We start from the raw sequence: 12,391 nt of genomic DNA, 5'->3' as shown, positions 1-12,391 counted from the left end.
CTTAAAGGTACATACCATTCGGTATGTTTTACTGATACTGAAAGCAACAGGTCATGTGATAGATAACAAAGAATAAGAAAATGGTACTAAACAAAAAAAGACAAAAGAAATGAAGCCCAAAGAATATTATGAACCAAGATAAGATTATGATAGAGTGACCTTGCTTCTGAAGTTTAAAATAAGCCTAATCTAGATGGGGAGGGGAAATTAAAGCAGAAATCTCCATTCAAAAGGAGTTTTAATCCAGAATAAAGCCCTGAGCAGCACATCTGCTGTGGACAAACATACCTATCTTAAACTGAGACTTCCATGGCTACAGTCAAAAACCAAAATATAATTAAAGCTTATTATTTACATATTCCTACGAAAAAGGAAATCAGATAATAGAATTTCACTTGAGTGTTTCCAGAAACAAGTTTCACATCTGACTTTACCATCTTGATTTTAGGTTCAACTTTAGTGGGGATAAAACATTCAAATGTCAGTTTTACACCAAGGGGAGCTTTTCTTTCGAAGACCACTGTAGCAGAGTGCCACCTACTGGTTTCAAGGGAATAAGAGCAGCATGAGGTTTTACAGGAATTGCTAGATGCCAATAAACGGGATCAGTGATCTCCTGCTTATCAAAAACAGAAGTTGTTTAACCGAACGCAAGGATGACAGCTTTTATTGTAAAACAGCAAAATAATAAGTGACTAAAGAAAAGAAACAAGTGGTGGCACATTCAAAAATAAAGACTTTTAGTTCAATGTCATACCACCATGGGGGTTTAGTGCCAATTAAACGGCTCTTATGAGACAGAAAACACATAAGGTCAGTTTCATTGAAAGAGCCTAGTTCTGGACGGTCACTGGTTAATTCATTTAAAAGGCTGCAAGAAGGTCTATGAAAAAGGATCCGTTTCATTCTGAATCACTTTATAACACTTACAGGTCAACTTTTACAGCGAAACCTCTCAAGCCATCAAAATGTGAGACGGCTTGGTGGTATCTGCAACCCAATTACAATCTTTTTTTGGGATACAAGTGTTTTTTTTTATTTTTGTTTTTTTAGGTCAAATAAATGAAAAAAGTCTTAAGAGCTCAAGATGACATCTTTTTCAATTGCAAATCTTCAGGTTGAAAAACCAAGTGTCACCATTATTAATCAACTTACAAATATAAATCAGTTTTCTCCAATATTAACATAAAAACTTCCAAAAAGTAAAATAAACAGAAACATCTACATCGGGGTGAGCAAAAAGTTCCATCCGATATGCAGTGGGTATGGGGCGGCCCGTTTCGCCTTCTGATTAATAAGGAGGGGGTAGAAAAATGAATACAAAGCACAAAGCGCCTGGCCTTCATGAGCGTTTGAGCCTCTTGGAATGTCGCTGGACGCCCGAGTCCTCGTCACTGCTGTCATCCGTCACACCTCGTGCAGTCCGTCTCAATCCAGTTCTCCTGCTGTCCCTCTCATTGTCGCTGTCCTGCTCCCGATAATCTTTCCGATTTGTCCGCTTGCTCTTCCTTCTCACAGACTCGTCCTCCTCCTCCTCCTCCTCCTCTTCATCCTCCTCCTCACTTTCGCTGTCATCTTGGTTCCGTTGTCCACCACTCTGCCTGGTCTTCCTCCGTCCAGAGTCTTCCTCATCATCTTCCTTCTGCCTGGATGTGGCTCTCCCTTGCTTCCCATTTTGTATCTTCTTTCCCCTCTCCTCCTCTTCTTCGTCGTCGTAATCCTCATCGGAGTGAGCGGCTGGGCGCTTGCGCGTTCGGCGTCGCAGGTAGCCGACCCCAGGGAGGCTCTTCTGCATGAGCTCGACGAATGCCTGCTCTGTGCGTGCCATGCAGGTCAGGACGTCGCTGTCAGGCTGGTTGTATTCCTCCGCATTTGAGAAGACAAGCTTCACGTCCTCGAGAAAATCGCTGGCGCTGTGGTACTGGGAGGATTTGAACTTGTCCTGCATGGTGGTGAAGTCCATCGGGCAGCTGATGATGTCCCGATAATCCTCGGCTTCTTCAGCAGATACAGGTTCCCTGGATGAGAGAAAGAGAAAGCACTTCTTCACTACTCACATCAACTGCGTTAATGATACACAATCACCACATGGCACATCAAAATATTAGAAGTTAAAAAACACCCTGACAGGTTTCATAATTTTCAATATGACCAAATAACAAACTAACACGACTTCATGAATTAATAATAAAAAACTAATTCTACAAATACTGCATCTAACCTGGATACATACTAGGGCTGGGTATCGGATCAAATGTTCCGATTCGATACCGATTCACAGCGAAGGATCCTTAGATCCTCACGTGCAAATTGTGTGTTGTTTTATTGTTTCTTCAATTATTATGTTTCTATATTTTTTATTTACTCATTTTTCCTTGCTTATGCATTTTCATTGTTGTTCAATCGCATGTTTGTTCATGAACCGTTTTGTCTGCATGAATAAGAAGAGATAGATAAGAGGGAATGTTTATGGAAACCCAAGGTTTATGGGATGTTGCTGTGAAGCAGTTTTGGTTTAACAATACATGTTGAATTTGTGCTGGTCAGACGAAGTTTGAACATTGAGACATACACAACTAAAATGGTAAAAAAAAAAAAGTAACAGATTATTGAACTATCACTTCGTATCCTGCTTCTGTTCTTCTCAGTCAACTTCTTGACTGACAGAAGACTTAAACACTCGGTTTTGGTATTTTTGGACACCAGACAAGACTTAATGTTTACAGGGTTTGGGTATTGACAGCGCTGCTGACTAGTTGTACTGTTACTGGACAAACTGATATTTTCTGATGGTATCTGGTGTCCGGGGCTGGATCCTAATTATTATCTGGTGTGGAGACCCGATCTAACAAGCTCTCGATTCGATTCAATTGATTACATTCGGTGTATATAGTTTTAATACAAATTTTTCAAAAAAAAAAAAAAAGGTAAACAGTAAATATCAGTTTACAAATAGTGAATTAATAAAAAGAAATTAAGAGCCACAGGCCTGTATTTTAAACCTAGCCTTTTTCCCCTTTTGTCTAGGGTCCTTTTAAAAAAAAAAAATATATATATATATATATATATATATATATATATATATATATATATATATATATATATATATATATATATATATATATATATATATATATATATATATATATATATATACACACACACATACATATATACACATACACACACACACAGGTGCTGGTCATATAATTAGAATATCATCAAAAAGTTGATTTATTTCACTAATTCCATTCAAAAAGTGAAACTTGTATATTATATTCATTCATTACACACAGACTGATACAGTGGGTACGGAAAGTATTCAGGCCCTCTTAAATTTTTCACTCTTTGTTATATTGCAGCCATTTGCTAAAATCATTTAAGTTCATTTTTTTTCCTCATTAATGTACACACAGCACCCCATATTGACAGAAAAACACAGAATTGTTGACATTTTTGCAGATTTATTAAAAAACAAAAACTGAAATATCACATGGTCCAAAGTATTCAGACCCTTTGCTGTGACACTATTTAACTCAGGTGCTGTCCATTTCTTCTGATCATCCTTGAGATGGTTCTACACCTTCATTTGAGTCCAGCTGTGTTTGATTATACTGATTGGACTTGATTAGGAAAGCCACACACCTGTCTATATAAGACCTTACAGCTCACAGTGCATGTCAGAGCAAATGAGAATCATGAGGTCAAAGGAACTGCCTGAAGAGCTCAGAGACAGAATTGTGGCAAGGCACAGATCTGGCCAAGGTTACAAAAACATTTCTGCTGCACTTAAGGTTCCTAAGAGCACAGTGGCCTCCATAATCCTTAAATGGAAGACGTTTGGGACGACCAGAACCCTTCCTAGAGCTGGCCGTCCGGCCAAACTGAGCTATCGGGGTCGAAGAGCCTTGGTGAGAGAGGTAAAGAAGAACCCACAGATCACTGTGGCTGAGCTCCAGAGATGCAGTCGGGAGATGGGAGAAAGTCAACCATCACTGCAGCCCTCCACCAGTCGGGGCTTTATGGCAGAGTGGCCCGACAGAAGCCTCTCCTCAGTGCAAGACACATGAAAGCCCGCATGGAGTTTGCTAAAAAACACCTGAATAAGATTCTCTGGTCTGATGAGACCAAGATAGAACTTTTTGGCCTTAATTCTAAGCGGTATGTGTGGAGAATACCAGGCACTGCTCATCACCTGTCCAATACAGTCCCAACAGTGAAGCATGGTGGTGGCAGCATCATGCTGTGGGGTGTTTTTCAGCTGCAGGGACAGGACGACTGGTTGCAATCGAGGGAAAGATGAATGCGGCCAAGTACAGGGATATCCTGGACGAAAACCTTCTCCAGAGTGCTCAGGACCTCAGACTGGGCGAAGGTTTACCTTCCAACAAGACAATGACCCTAAGCACACAGCTAAAATAACGAAGGAGTGGCTTCACAACAACTCCGTGACTGTTCTTGAATGGCCCAGCCAGAGCCCTGACTTAAACCCAATTGAGCATCTCTGGAGAGACCTAAAATGGCTGTCCACCAACGTTTACCATCCAACCTGACAGAACTGGAGAGGATCTGCAAGGAGGAATGGCAGAGGATCCCCAAATCCAGGTGTGAAAAACTTGTTGCATCTTTCCCAAAAAGACTCATGGCTGTATTAGATCAAAAGGGTGCTTCTACTAAATACTGAGCAAAGGGTCTGAATACTTAGGACCATGTGATATTTCAGTTTTTCTTTTTTAATAAATCTGCAAAAATGTCAACAATTCTGTGTTTTTCTGTCAATATGGGGTTCTGTGTGTACATTAATGAGGGGGGAAAAATGAACTTAAATGATTTTAGCAAATGGCTGCAATATAACAAAGAGTGAAAAATTTAAGAGGGTCTGAATACTTTCCGTACCCACTGTATATTTCAAATGTTTATTTCTTTTAATTTTGATGATTAGAGCTTACAGCTCATGAAAGTAAAAAAAAAATCAGTATCTCAAAATATTAGAATATTTACATTTGAGTTTGAATAAATGACCATCCCTACAGTATAAATTCTGGGTATCTCTTGTTCTTTGAAACCACAATAATGGGGAACACTGCTGACTTGGCAATGATCCAGAAGACGAACATTGACACCCTCCACAAAGAGGGTAAGTCACAGAGGGTCATTACTGAAAGGTGTGGCTGTTTACAGAGTGCTGTATCAAAGCATATTAAATGCAAAGTTGACTGGAAGGAAGAATTTGGGTAGGAAAAGGTGCACAAGCAACAGGGATGACTGCAAGCTTGAGAATACTGTCAAGCAAAGCTGATTCAAACACTTGAGAGAGCTTTACAAGGAGAGAACTGAAGCTGGAGTCAGTGCATCAAGAGTCACCACGCTCAGACGTCTTCAGGAAAAGGGCTACCAAGCCACTTCTGAACCAGAGACAACGTCAGAAGCATCTTAACTGGGCTGTGGAGAAAAAGAACTGGACTGTTGCTCAGTGGTCCAAAGTCCTCTTTTCAGATGAAAGTAAATTTTGCATTTCATTTGGAAATCAAGGTCCCAGAGTCTGAAGGAAGAGTGGAGAGGCACAGAATCCATGTTGCTTGAAGTCCAGTGTGAAGTTTCCACAGTCAGTGATGATTTGGGCTGCCATGTCATCTGCTGGTGTTGGTCCACTGTGTTTTCTGATGTCCACAGTCAACGCAGCCGTCTACCAGGAAATTTTAGAGCACTTCATGCTTCCTTCTGTTGACAAGCTTTATGGAGATGCTGATTTCATTTTCCAGCAGGACTTGGCACCTGCCCACACTGCCAAAGGTACCAAAAGCTGGTTCAATGACCATAGTGTTACTGTGCTTGATTGGCCAGCATACTCGCCTGACCTGAACCCCATAGAGAATCTATGGGGTATTGTCAAGAGGAAGATGAGAGACACCAGACCCAACAATGCAGATGAGCTGAAGGCCGCTATCAAAGCAACCTGGGCTCTCATAACACCTGAGCAGTGCCACAGACTGATCGACTCCATGCCACGCCGCATTGCTGCAGTAATTCAGGCAAAAGGAGCCCCAACTAAGTATTGAGTGCTGTACATGCTCATACTTTTCATTTTCATACTTTTCAGTTGGTCAAGATTTCTAAAAATCCTTTCTTTGTATTGGTGTTAAGTAATATTCTAATATTTTGAGATACTGATTTTTGACTTTCATGAGCTGTAAGCTCTAATCATCAAAATTAAAAGAAATAAACATTTGAAATATATCAGTCTGTGTGTAATGAATGAATATAATATACAAGTTTCACTTTTTGAATGGAATTAGTGAAATAAATCAACTTTTTGATATTCTAATTATATGACCAGCGTGTGTGTGTGTGTGTGTGTGTGTGTGTGTGTGTGTGTGTGTGTGTGTGTGTGTGTGTATATATATATATATATATATATATATATATATATATATATATATATATATATATATATATAGAAGTTTACTATTAAAATTGAAAGAGATAACAAATGTGATTATTCCTTTAAAAATAAAGATGTTTATTAATAGTAGCAGCATTGTTGTTACATCGAGTCTTAAGACTGCACAATAGCAATATATTTCTGACAGTTTCTTCAAGTTAAACCAAACTTATATTTTGACAGGTTGCCATGAAGAACTTGCAGCTGCTGTGTATGTGATATGACGGTAGTTTTCTCAAATTTATGAAGCGTCTCTCGGGGCAGCTGGAGATGATATTTGTGTGTTAATGTCGTCATACAGTGAGACGGCAGAGACTGAAAACACCGCGAGCGTCGTCTGCGTGTAGTAAACAAAATCATCTGCCATTCATTCATTGTGGAAATCATGGTGCCTTATGTGTGATATCAAATGCCTCTGCAGATTTGTAGTATTACTATAGCATTTCACCAGAGCATTGCATATTAGACATATTGCTTTGAATATATCACGCATATTGCTTTGTTCTTGTCAACAGTATTGCCGCCATAAGCACTGAATGAATGACAGGCTGAATGACAGAATGAATGTTGTAACAGCACGCAAGGTAAATAAGAGGGTGACAACTAGTGGAGAAGACTAATGATAAGATTCACATTAATCAGATCTTGTGTTAAATGTTTGCTGAAATACCAGAAAAGATCAATTCGTGGTGTTTGAGAATGAATATCAAATCGACGTCACTTTAAACAAACAAAAAAAAAAGTTAACTATATTATTCACCTGTGCGATATATTAAGGTTGGATATATAGTACATGCTTTACCTTCAAACAAAGTATACTCACGTCAACCAATATGTAATATATAGCAATAATATTCTATATTTTTAAATTTCACCACAAAATGTGAATCATATCCATATGAAGATGGATATTAAAGTACGTCAAGCTTTATCTACATACATAATACTTGCAGAAGGTGAAAGCAGCAAGCTATACTGCTGCAAAATATAAACTATATTATCGCCCAGCTCTAATCTGCTAAATTCTACTACCAGGCATAAAGACATTAAGATATAAACATGAATAAATATTAAATTAAAACAATGGCAAGTAGCCTTTAGGTACTTAAAGTCTTAACGCCTTTTTGAAATGACATGTTATGAGAATAAATGTGATCAACAAATATACTTGTAAATTAAAAGCCACAAAATCAATCATGAGGTCTTGTGAGGGTGTACCTGAAGGGCCAGCTGTATCTGTATTTTATCAGCTTCTGAAGAATCTCCTCACATTTCTCTACCTCAATAGCTTGTTTCTTTGATAGAGGCTTGGAGCTCTGTCGCACCTGCACACAATCAACAACACTTAAGAAACATGTATACGGTGCCTAATAATACCAATACCTAAAATTCACTCATTTTTTTCCATTCATTCCATTTTTCCATGTTTTTTTTGCTTCAGCACACTCTGTGCTACTGCTTAATGACAGGGTTCGTACAGAAACTGCAAAATTAAATTCCAGGACTCTCAAGGACTTTAAGCACAACTTTTTTGGTTTTCAAGAACTAAAATCAGAGATCTCACTTATCAAACAATACTGTTATTATATATTTCAAATTCTAATAAAACAAAATGGTACAAATAAAGTGCAGCACAAAAGCATGTAATGACTGTGGTAACTAACATTTGAAAGGATATTATGGCAAAGTTATCGCTTTCCTTATTCAAACTGATTTTTTTTTCATGAATATATGATTGACCTGAAAAATTAAAGCTGTATCATACACTTGGGAAATTATGATCTCACCACTTATCAACACTAGGGTGTGTGACAATACACTTCACTAGTTCACGAGATATACAGATACTTGGTTCACTAGAATAAGACAATATTTTAATACAATTAAGATTTTTTTTTTTTTTTAAATATTACAAAATATTTGTCTTTTAAATCACAAATCAAAACAATGCAGTTGTATTTTGAAATATTTTAACTAATCTAGGGCTGCAACTAATGATTATTTTGGTAATAAAGTAATCTACTGATTACTTTGACAACTGAGTAACCTGATATTTTTTAGTACCGTATTGTCCCGAATATAAGACGATGTTTTTTTCTGGGAAATACATCTGAAAAAACGCGGTCGTCTTATATTCGGGGTCTAGACTTTGACATGTCAGTAATACTCCCACAACAATAGGTGGCGCCAAAAACGCATATAACGAGTGTGCCATGAAATATGTAATATAATGTGTGTTGTAAAGATTGCGGGCGAAAACAAAACAAAAAGAAAAGCTTACAGCAGCACAAGTCTTGACTGTCATGTTAGCCTGATGGGACCAAACTTCCTCTGTAAGTGATTTCAAAACATAAGACTGTACCCAGATTTGAAGACTACAATAAGATTTCACTTCTACTGTTAATAAAATTTTGGTTGGCTACTATGAGATGGATAGCCTAAATGTTATATAAATCAGATGGGCTACCTGTTATTTTTATGGTATATCAAAAAGTGTATATTTTTCAATGTCATTGTTGGTACATTTTACCAGTATTTACCATACTTTCAAAACAAAAATTAAAATAGGAAAAATATGCAATTTGAAAATAATTTAAGAAAAAAAATTAGTTTTACAAAGAGAAAAAAACAAACAAACAAACAAGAAAACAAGATTTGGTTTTCAAAAAGCCTTTTCCAAAAGGTACATCTGGAAAAAGGGGGGTCGTCTTATAATCAGGGTCGTCTTATATTCGGGACAATACGGTAATACAAATAGACCTAAGTGAAAAACAGGCTTTAGTATGACTATTTATATATAATCTAACGATGAGGCAATAATAGGTGCAAATGAAGTATCAAAACCAAGTAATTACATGGTTTTATTGAACAACACTGATAAAATAGGCCTACATAATGTAATATGCCTACACAAAATATGAACATAACCAACTTAAGTATATTATGTATTATAACAAATACCTGCAGAAGGCACCAACGGCCTGGCGGTGCTTCACTTTACAGTGTGATTCAAGGATGTTTAAATCCATGTCATTTTAATATTTGGCCACATGCAAACTCAGAGCGAGGGTTTGAACTTTTATTTTGAAATCGTGATGAGCAACAAATTGCATATTTAGAAATACGTTAATATATTCTCCTGTGTTGGCATAGGTTTATAAATGATTTACGTTACAAATCTAGTTAGATAACATGCACTGTTTTCCTAGATGAAGGTTAAGCAACAAACTCGCAGCATATGCAAAGGAAGAGTTTGTGTCCCGAGCGGCTGAATGTTTATGTAAATGATAACAGTGCAACACAAAATGCAAAAAAGACTTTATATGCATTGCCAAATGAAACCCAAACGAACTGCACATGCAATTAAAGACCGAACAACATAACGCAAGCACCAAAGGTTTTACCACAAACACAACTTTATACTAATATTGCGAGACCGCTTTTCATTTCAAGGAGTAATATCGCAAGACCTCGTGCGCTGCTAAAAGGCAGGCGAAACGGCTCTATTTACATCAGACGCACTGCATCGTAAATTTTGCGGAAAAAGATTGTTTTATCGTGGAAAAAAAAAAACCAAAAACATTTTCATATATACCGCCCTTAAAAAATTAAAGTACCTTCTCAAAATTATGGCTGTTTTCATGGGTTTTCCAGGACTTAATTTCAAATTCAAGTACTTCAAGCACCTTGTACGAACCCTGTAATGAACAAACTCTTCTTTATTTGAACAAACTTATTCACAAGTACTTTTTAATGATTCAGCTGAACCTGTTTGCAAAGCATTTGTAAAATAAATTGCCTTCAAGAATGAGCATAACTGAAAATTAACCCAACATTCATCAAAACCTAAACAACATGGTTAAATAATTAAACTAAAACATTTTTTCTGCAAACAGTACAATGTTGTGCATGAGAACAGTACTAAACACATCACACTTCAACATATCTTGTTTTACTCACCAGCTCATCGATGTCTGCAGGGTTGCTTGGTGCAGGTCGCGATTTAGGTAATTGTTTGGGAGCAGGTTTAGGATCCGGTTTGGGAGAAGGTTTAGGTTCTGGTTTAGGATCTGGGTTGGAAACAAGCCTGGGAGCAGGTCTAAGATCTGGTCTGGAAGCAGATCTGAGAGCAGGCTTTGGATCTGGTCTGGAAGCAGATCTGAGTGCAGGTTTTGGATCTGGCTTGGAAGCAGGTCTAAGAGCTGGTTTGGCACTAGGAGGCGAATGCTTCTTCTGTGGTGGTTTACTCTGCACTTTGGACTTCAAAGACGACTTCACCTTCTTCCTAGGTCTCACTGTGACATCCAAACAAACAGTCAAAAGTAGAGTTTGTGCCGAAACTAAGACAAAGTTTCAAACCCTTAAGCATATCATGACTCTACAGTACATTTGATAAACAAGGCAGTTGACCTTTTTTCTCCTAAAATATTTTTGAAAAAAAAATTAAAATAAAAATCAATCCCCCACCCCCTAATGAAGAAGTCTATCAGTTTTCAAAGCGCTCAGAGTGGCACTTACAGCTGTGGCCCGTGTCCCTGTATTCTTCTTCTGATCCTTCCTCTTCAGTGTCTTCTTCATCTTCCTCCTCTGTGTCCTCCTCTTCCTCAGTGTCCTCATTATAGTTTCTGCAATCAGAAATGTGTAAATGAATTATGAGGAATTTTGAGCATATTACATACATACATAAATAAAGCTCAATTTACTCATATTTACAAAAATTAAATGAAAGAGGCCCAATGTGTGCATGTTCTTACCTGCCCCTGGAGCTGCGTCGGGCGGTAGTTGGCTGACAGGCTGGGCAGAGCCACTCACCCGCCGGTATACGGTATAGTGCCGGCCGCAGACAGAACAGATGGAAGGCTTTATTACACTCATCACAGAGAATCAACTTATCATCCTCTCCTACGGAGAAAGACAATCATAAACCAGATCAATTACATGTTAAATCTTCCTGTTACCACGCAGTACTTCCTTTTGTGTGCTGCTCGCATTACAGCAACAGGTGCCGTTTAAATCTCAGACATTCTCTCTTTGATGGTCATTCAGTCCCTTGTGTGTTTCACTCTATATTTCATACCCTAAAGGTGTAAAGTAACTACTCTCAGAGTCTGAAGGTCATGTGTTTCACATGCAGTAGTGTTTCCCAAGTTTTTAAGAGACTATGGTAGGTGGACCCTGCCATACATTTTTGTACATTTTGAAGTTTATTGCATCAATCTGAGAGACTGAGAAAAGTATATTTTCAATTATGAAACCGTGTAAGGCCGTTACAGTCTAGGTAATTAATGTGAATCACTGAACATGACCTAACAAAGTTAGAACATACTTGAAATGTTATAGACCAATATAAACTGTGCCTTCTTGAAATTAAAATTAATTAAAAGAAATGCTTGATTAATTGAACTGGATAGAGGAAAAGCAGTCACCGAGAGTCCAGCAACAACTTGCTCAATGTGGTATAAAAAGCATCTCAGGATGCAGCCCAAAAAGTGGGTTGAATGAATGTCCAGAGTACGCAGAGTTGGAATCTAGACAAAGGGTGGCAACTCTGAAAATGACTAAATATAAATTTTTTGGTCACTACATAATACAAAGTTGCAAAGTGTCATTTCATAGTTTTGCAGACTTTACCCACTGCATAAAATACACTTTAAAGCCTCTAAAACGCACACATCAAAAAATGCTTCACAGGTTTTGAGGTTGAACTTCAGGTATCTCACCTTTCCTGCGGCACACTTTACAGCGAGCGTTCTCTGCAGACATATCCCACTTGATGCAGGCGTCCAGCATGCCGAGCAGAACGTGCATACGAGAGAAAGTCTGAGCTTCGCGGACGGCAGTTTTCCACTTCTCCACCGCGGTTGCTACCTAGAAATTCAATATGCAGAAGACGTTTTGTGTGAGAATGTGAATACACGCATACACTACCCTTCAAAATCTGGGCACAAA

At 38.0% G+C, this 12,391-nt stretch overlaps 1 protein-coding gene across 1 annotated transcript in view; it reads right to left on the bottom strand.

Moving 5' to 3' along the window:
* Positions 1-651: 651 nt before the first annotated feature.
* The window catches only part of baz1b (bromodomain adjacent to zinc finger domain, 1B), a 29,364-nt gene continuing 17,624 nt past the window's right edge, over positions 652-12,391 (bottom strand). Inside the window, exons 13-18 of the mRNA XM_058750949.1 lie at positions 12,163-12,310; positions 11,197-11,344; positions 10,961-11,067; positions 10,403-10,737; positions 7,661-7,767; positions 652-2,018 (exon numbers count right to left, since the gene is read on the bottom strand). Of these exons, the coding sequence (XP_058606932.1) occupies positions 1,343-2,018; positions 7,661-7,767; positions 10,403-10,737; positions 10,961-11,067; positions 11,197-11,344; positions 12,163-12,310 (1,521 nt within the window). The 3' untranslated portion in view covers positions 652-1,342. The remainder of the gene's footprint in view (positions 2,019-7,660; positions 7,768-10,402; positions 10,738-10,960; positions 11,068-11,196; positions 11,345-12,162; positions 12,311-12,391) is intronic.

Source organism: Onychostoma macrolepis, chromosome 18 (genome assembly GCF_012432095.1).
Source record: "Onychostoma macrolepis isolate SWU-2019 chromosome 18, ASM1243209v1, whole genome shotgun sequence".
Classification (NCBI taxonomy): domain Eukaryota; kingdom Metazoa; phylum Chordata; class Actinopteri; order Cypriniformes; family Cyprinidae; genus Onychostoma; species Onychostoma macrolepis.
Note: the sequence above shows the minus strand (reverse complement) of the source record. Positions and strands in the feature narration are given on the sequence as shown.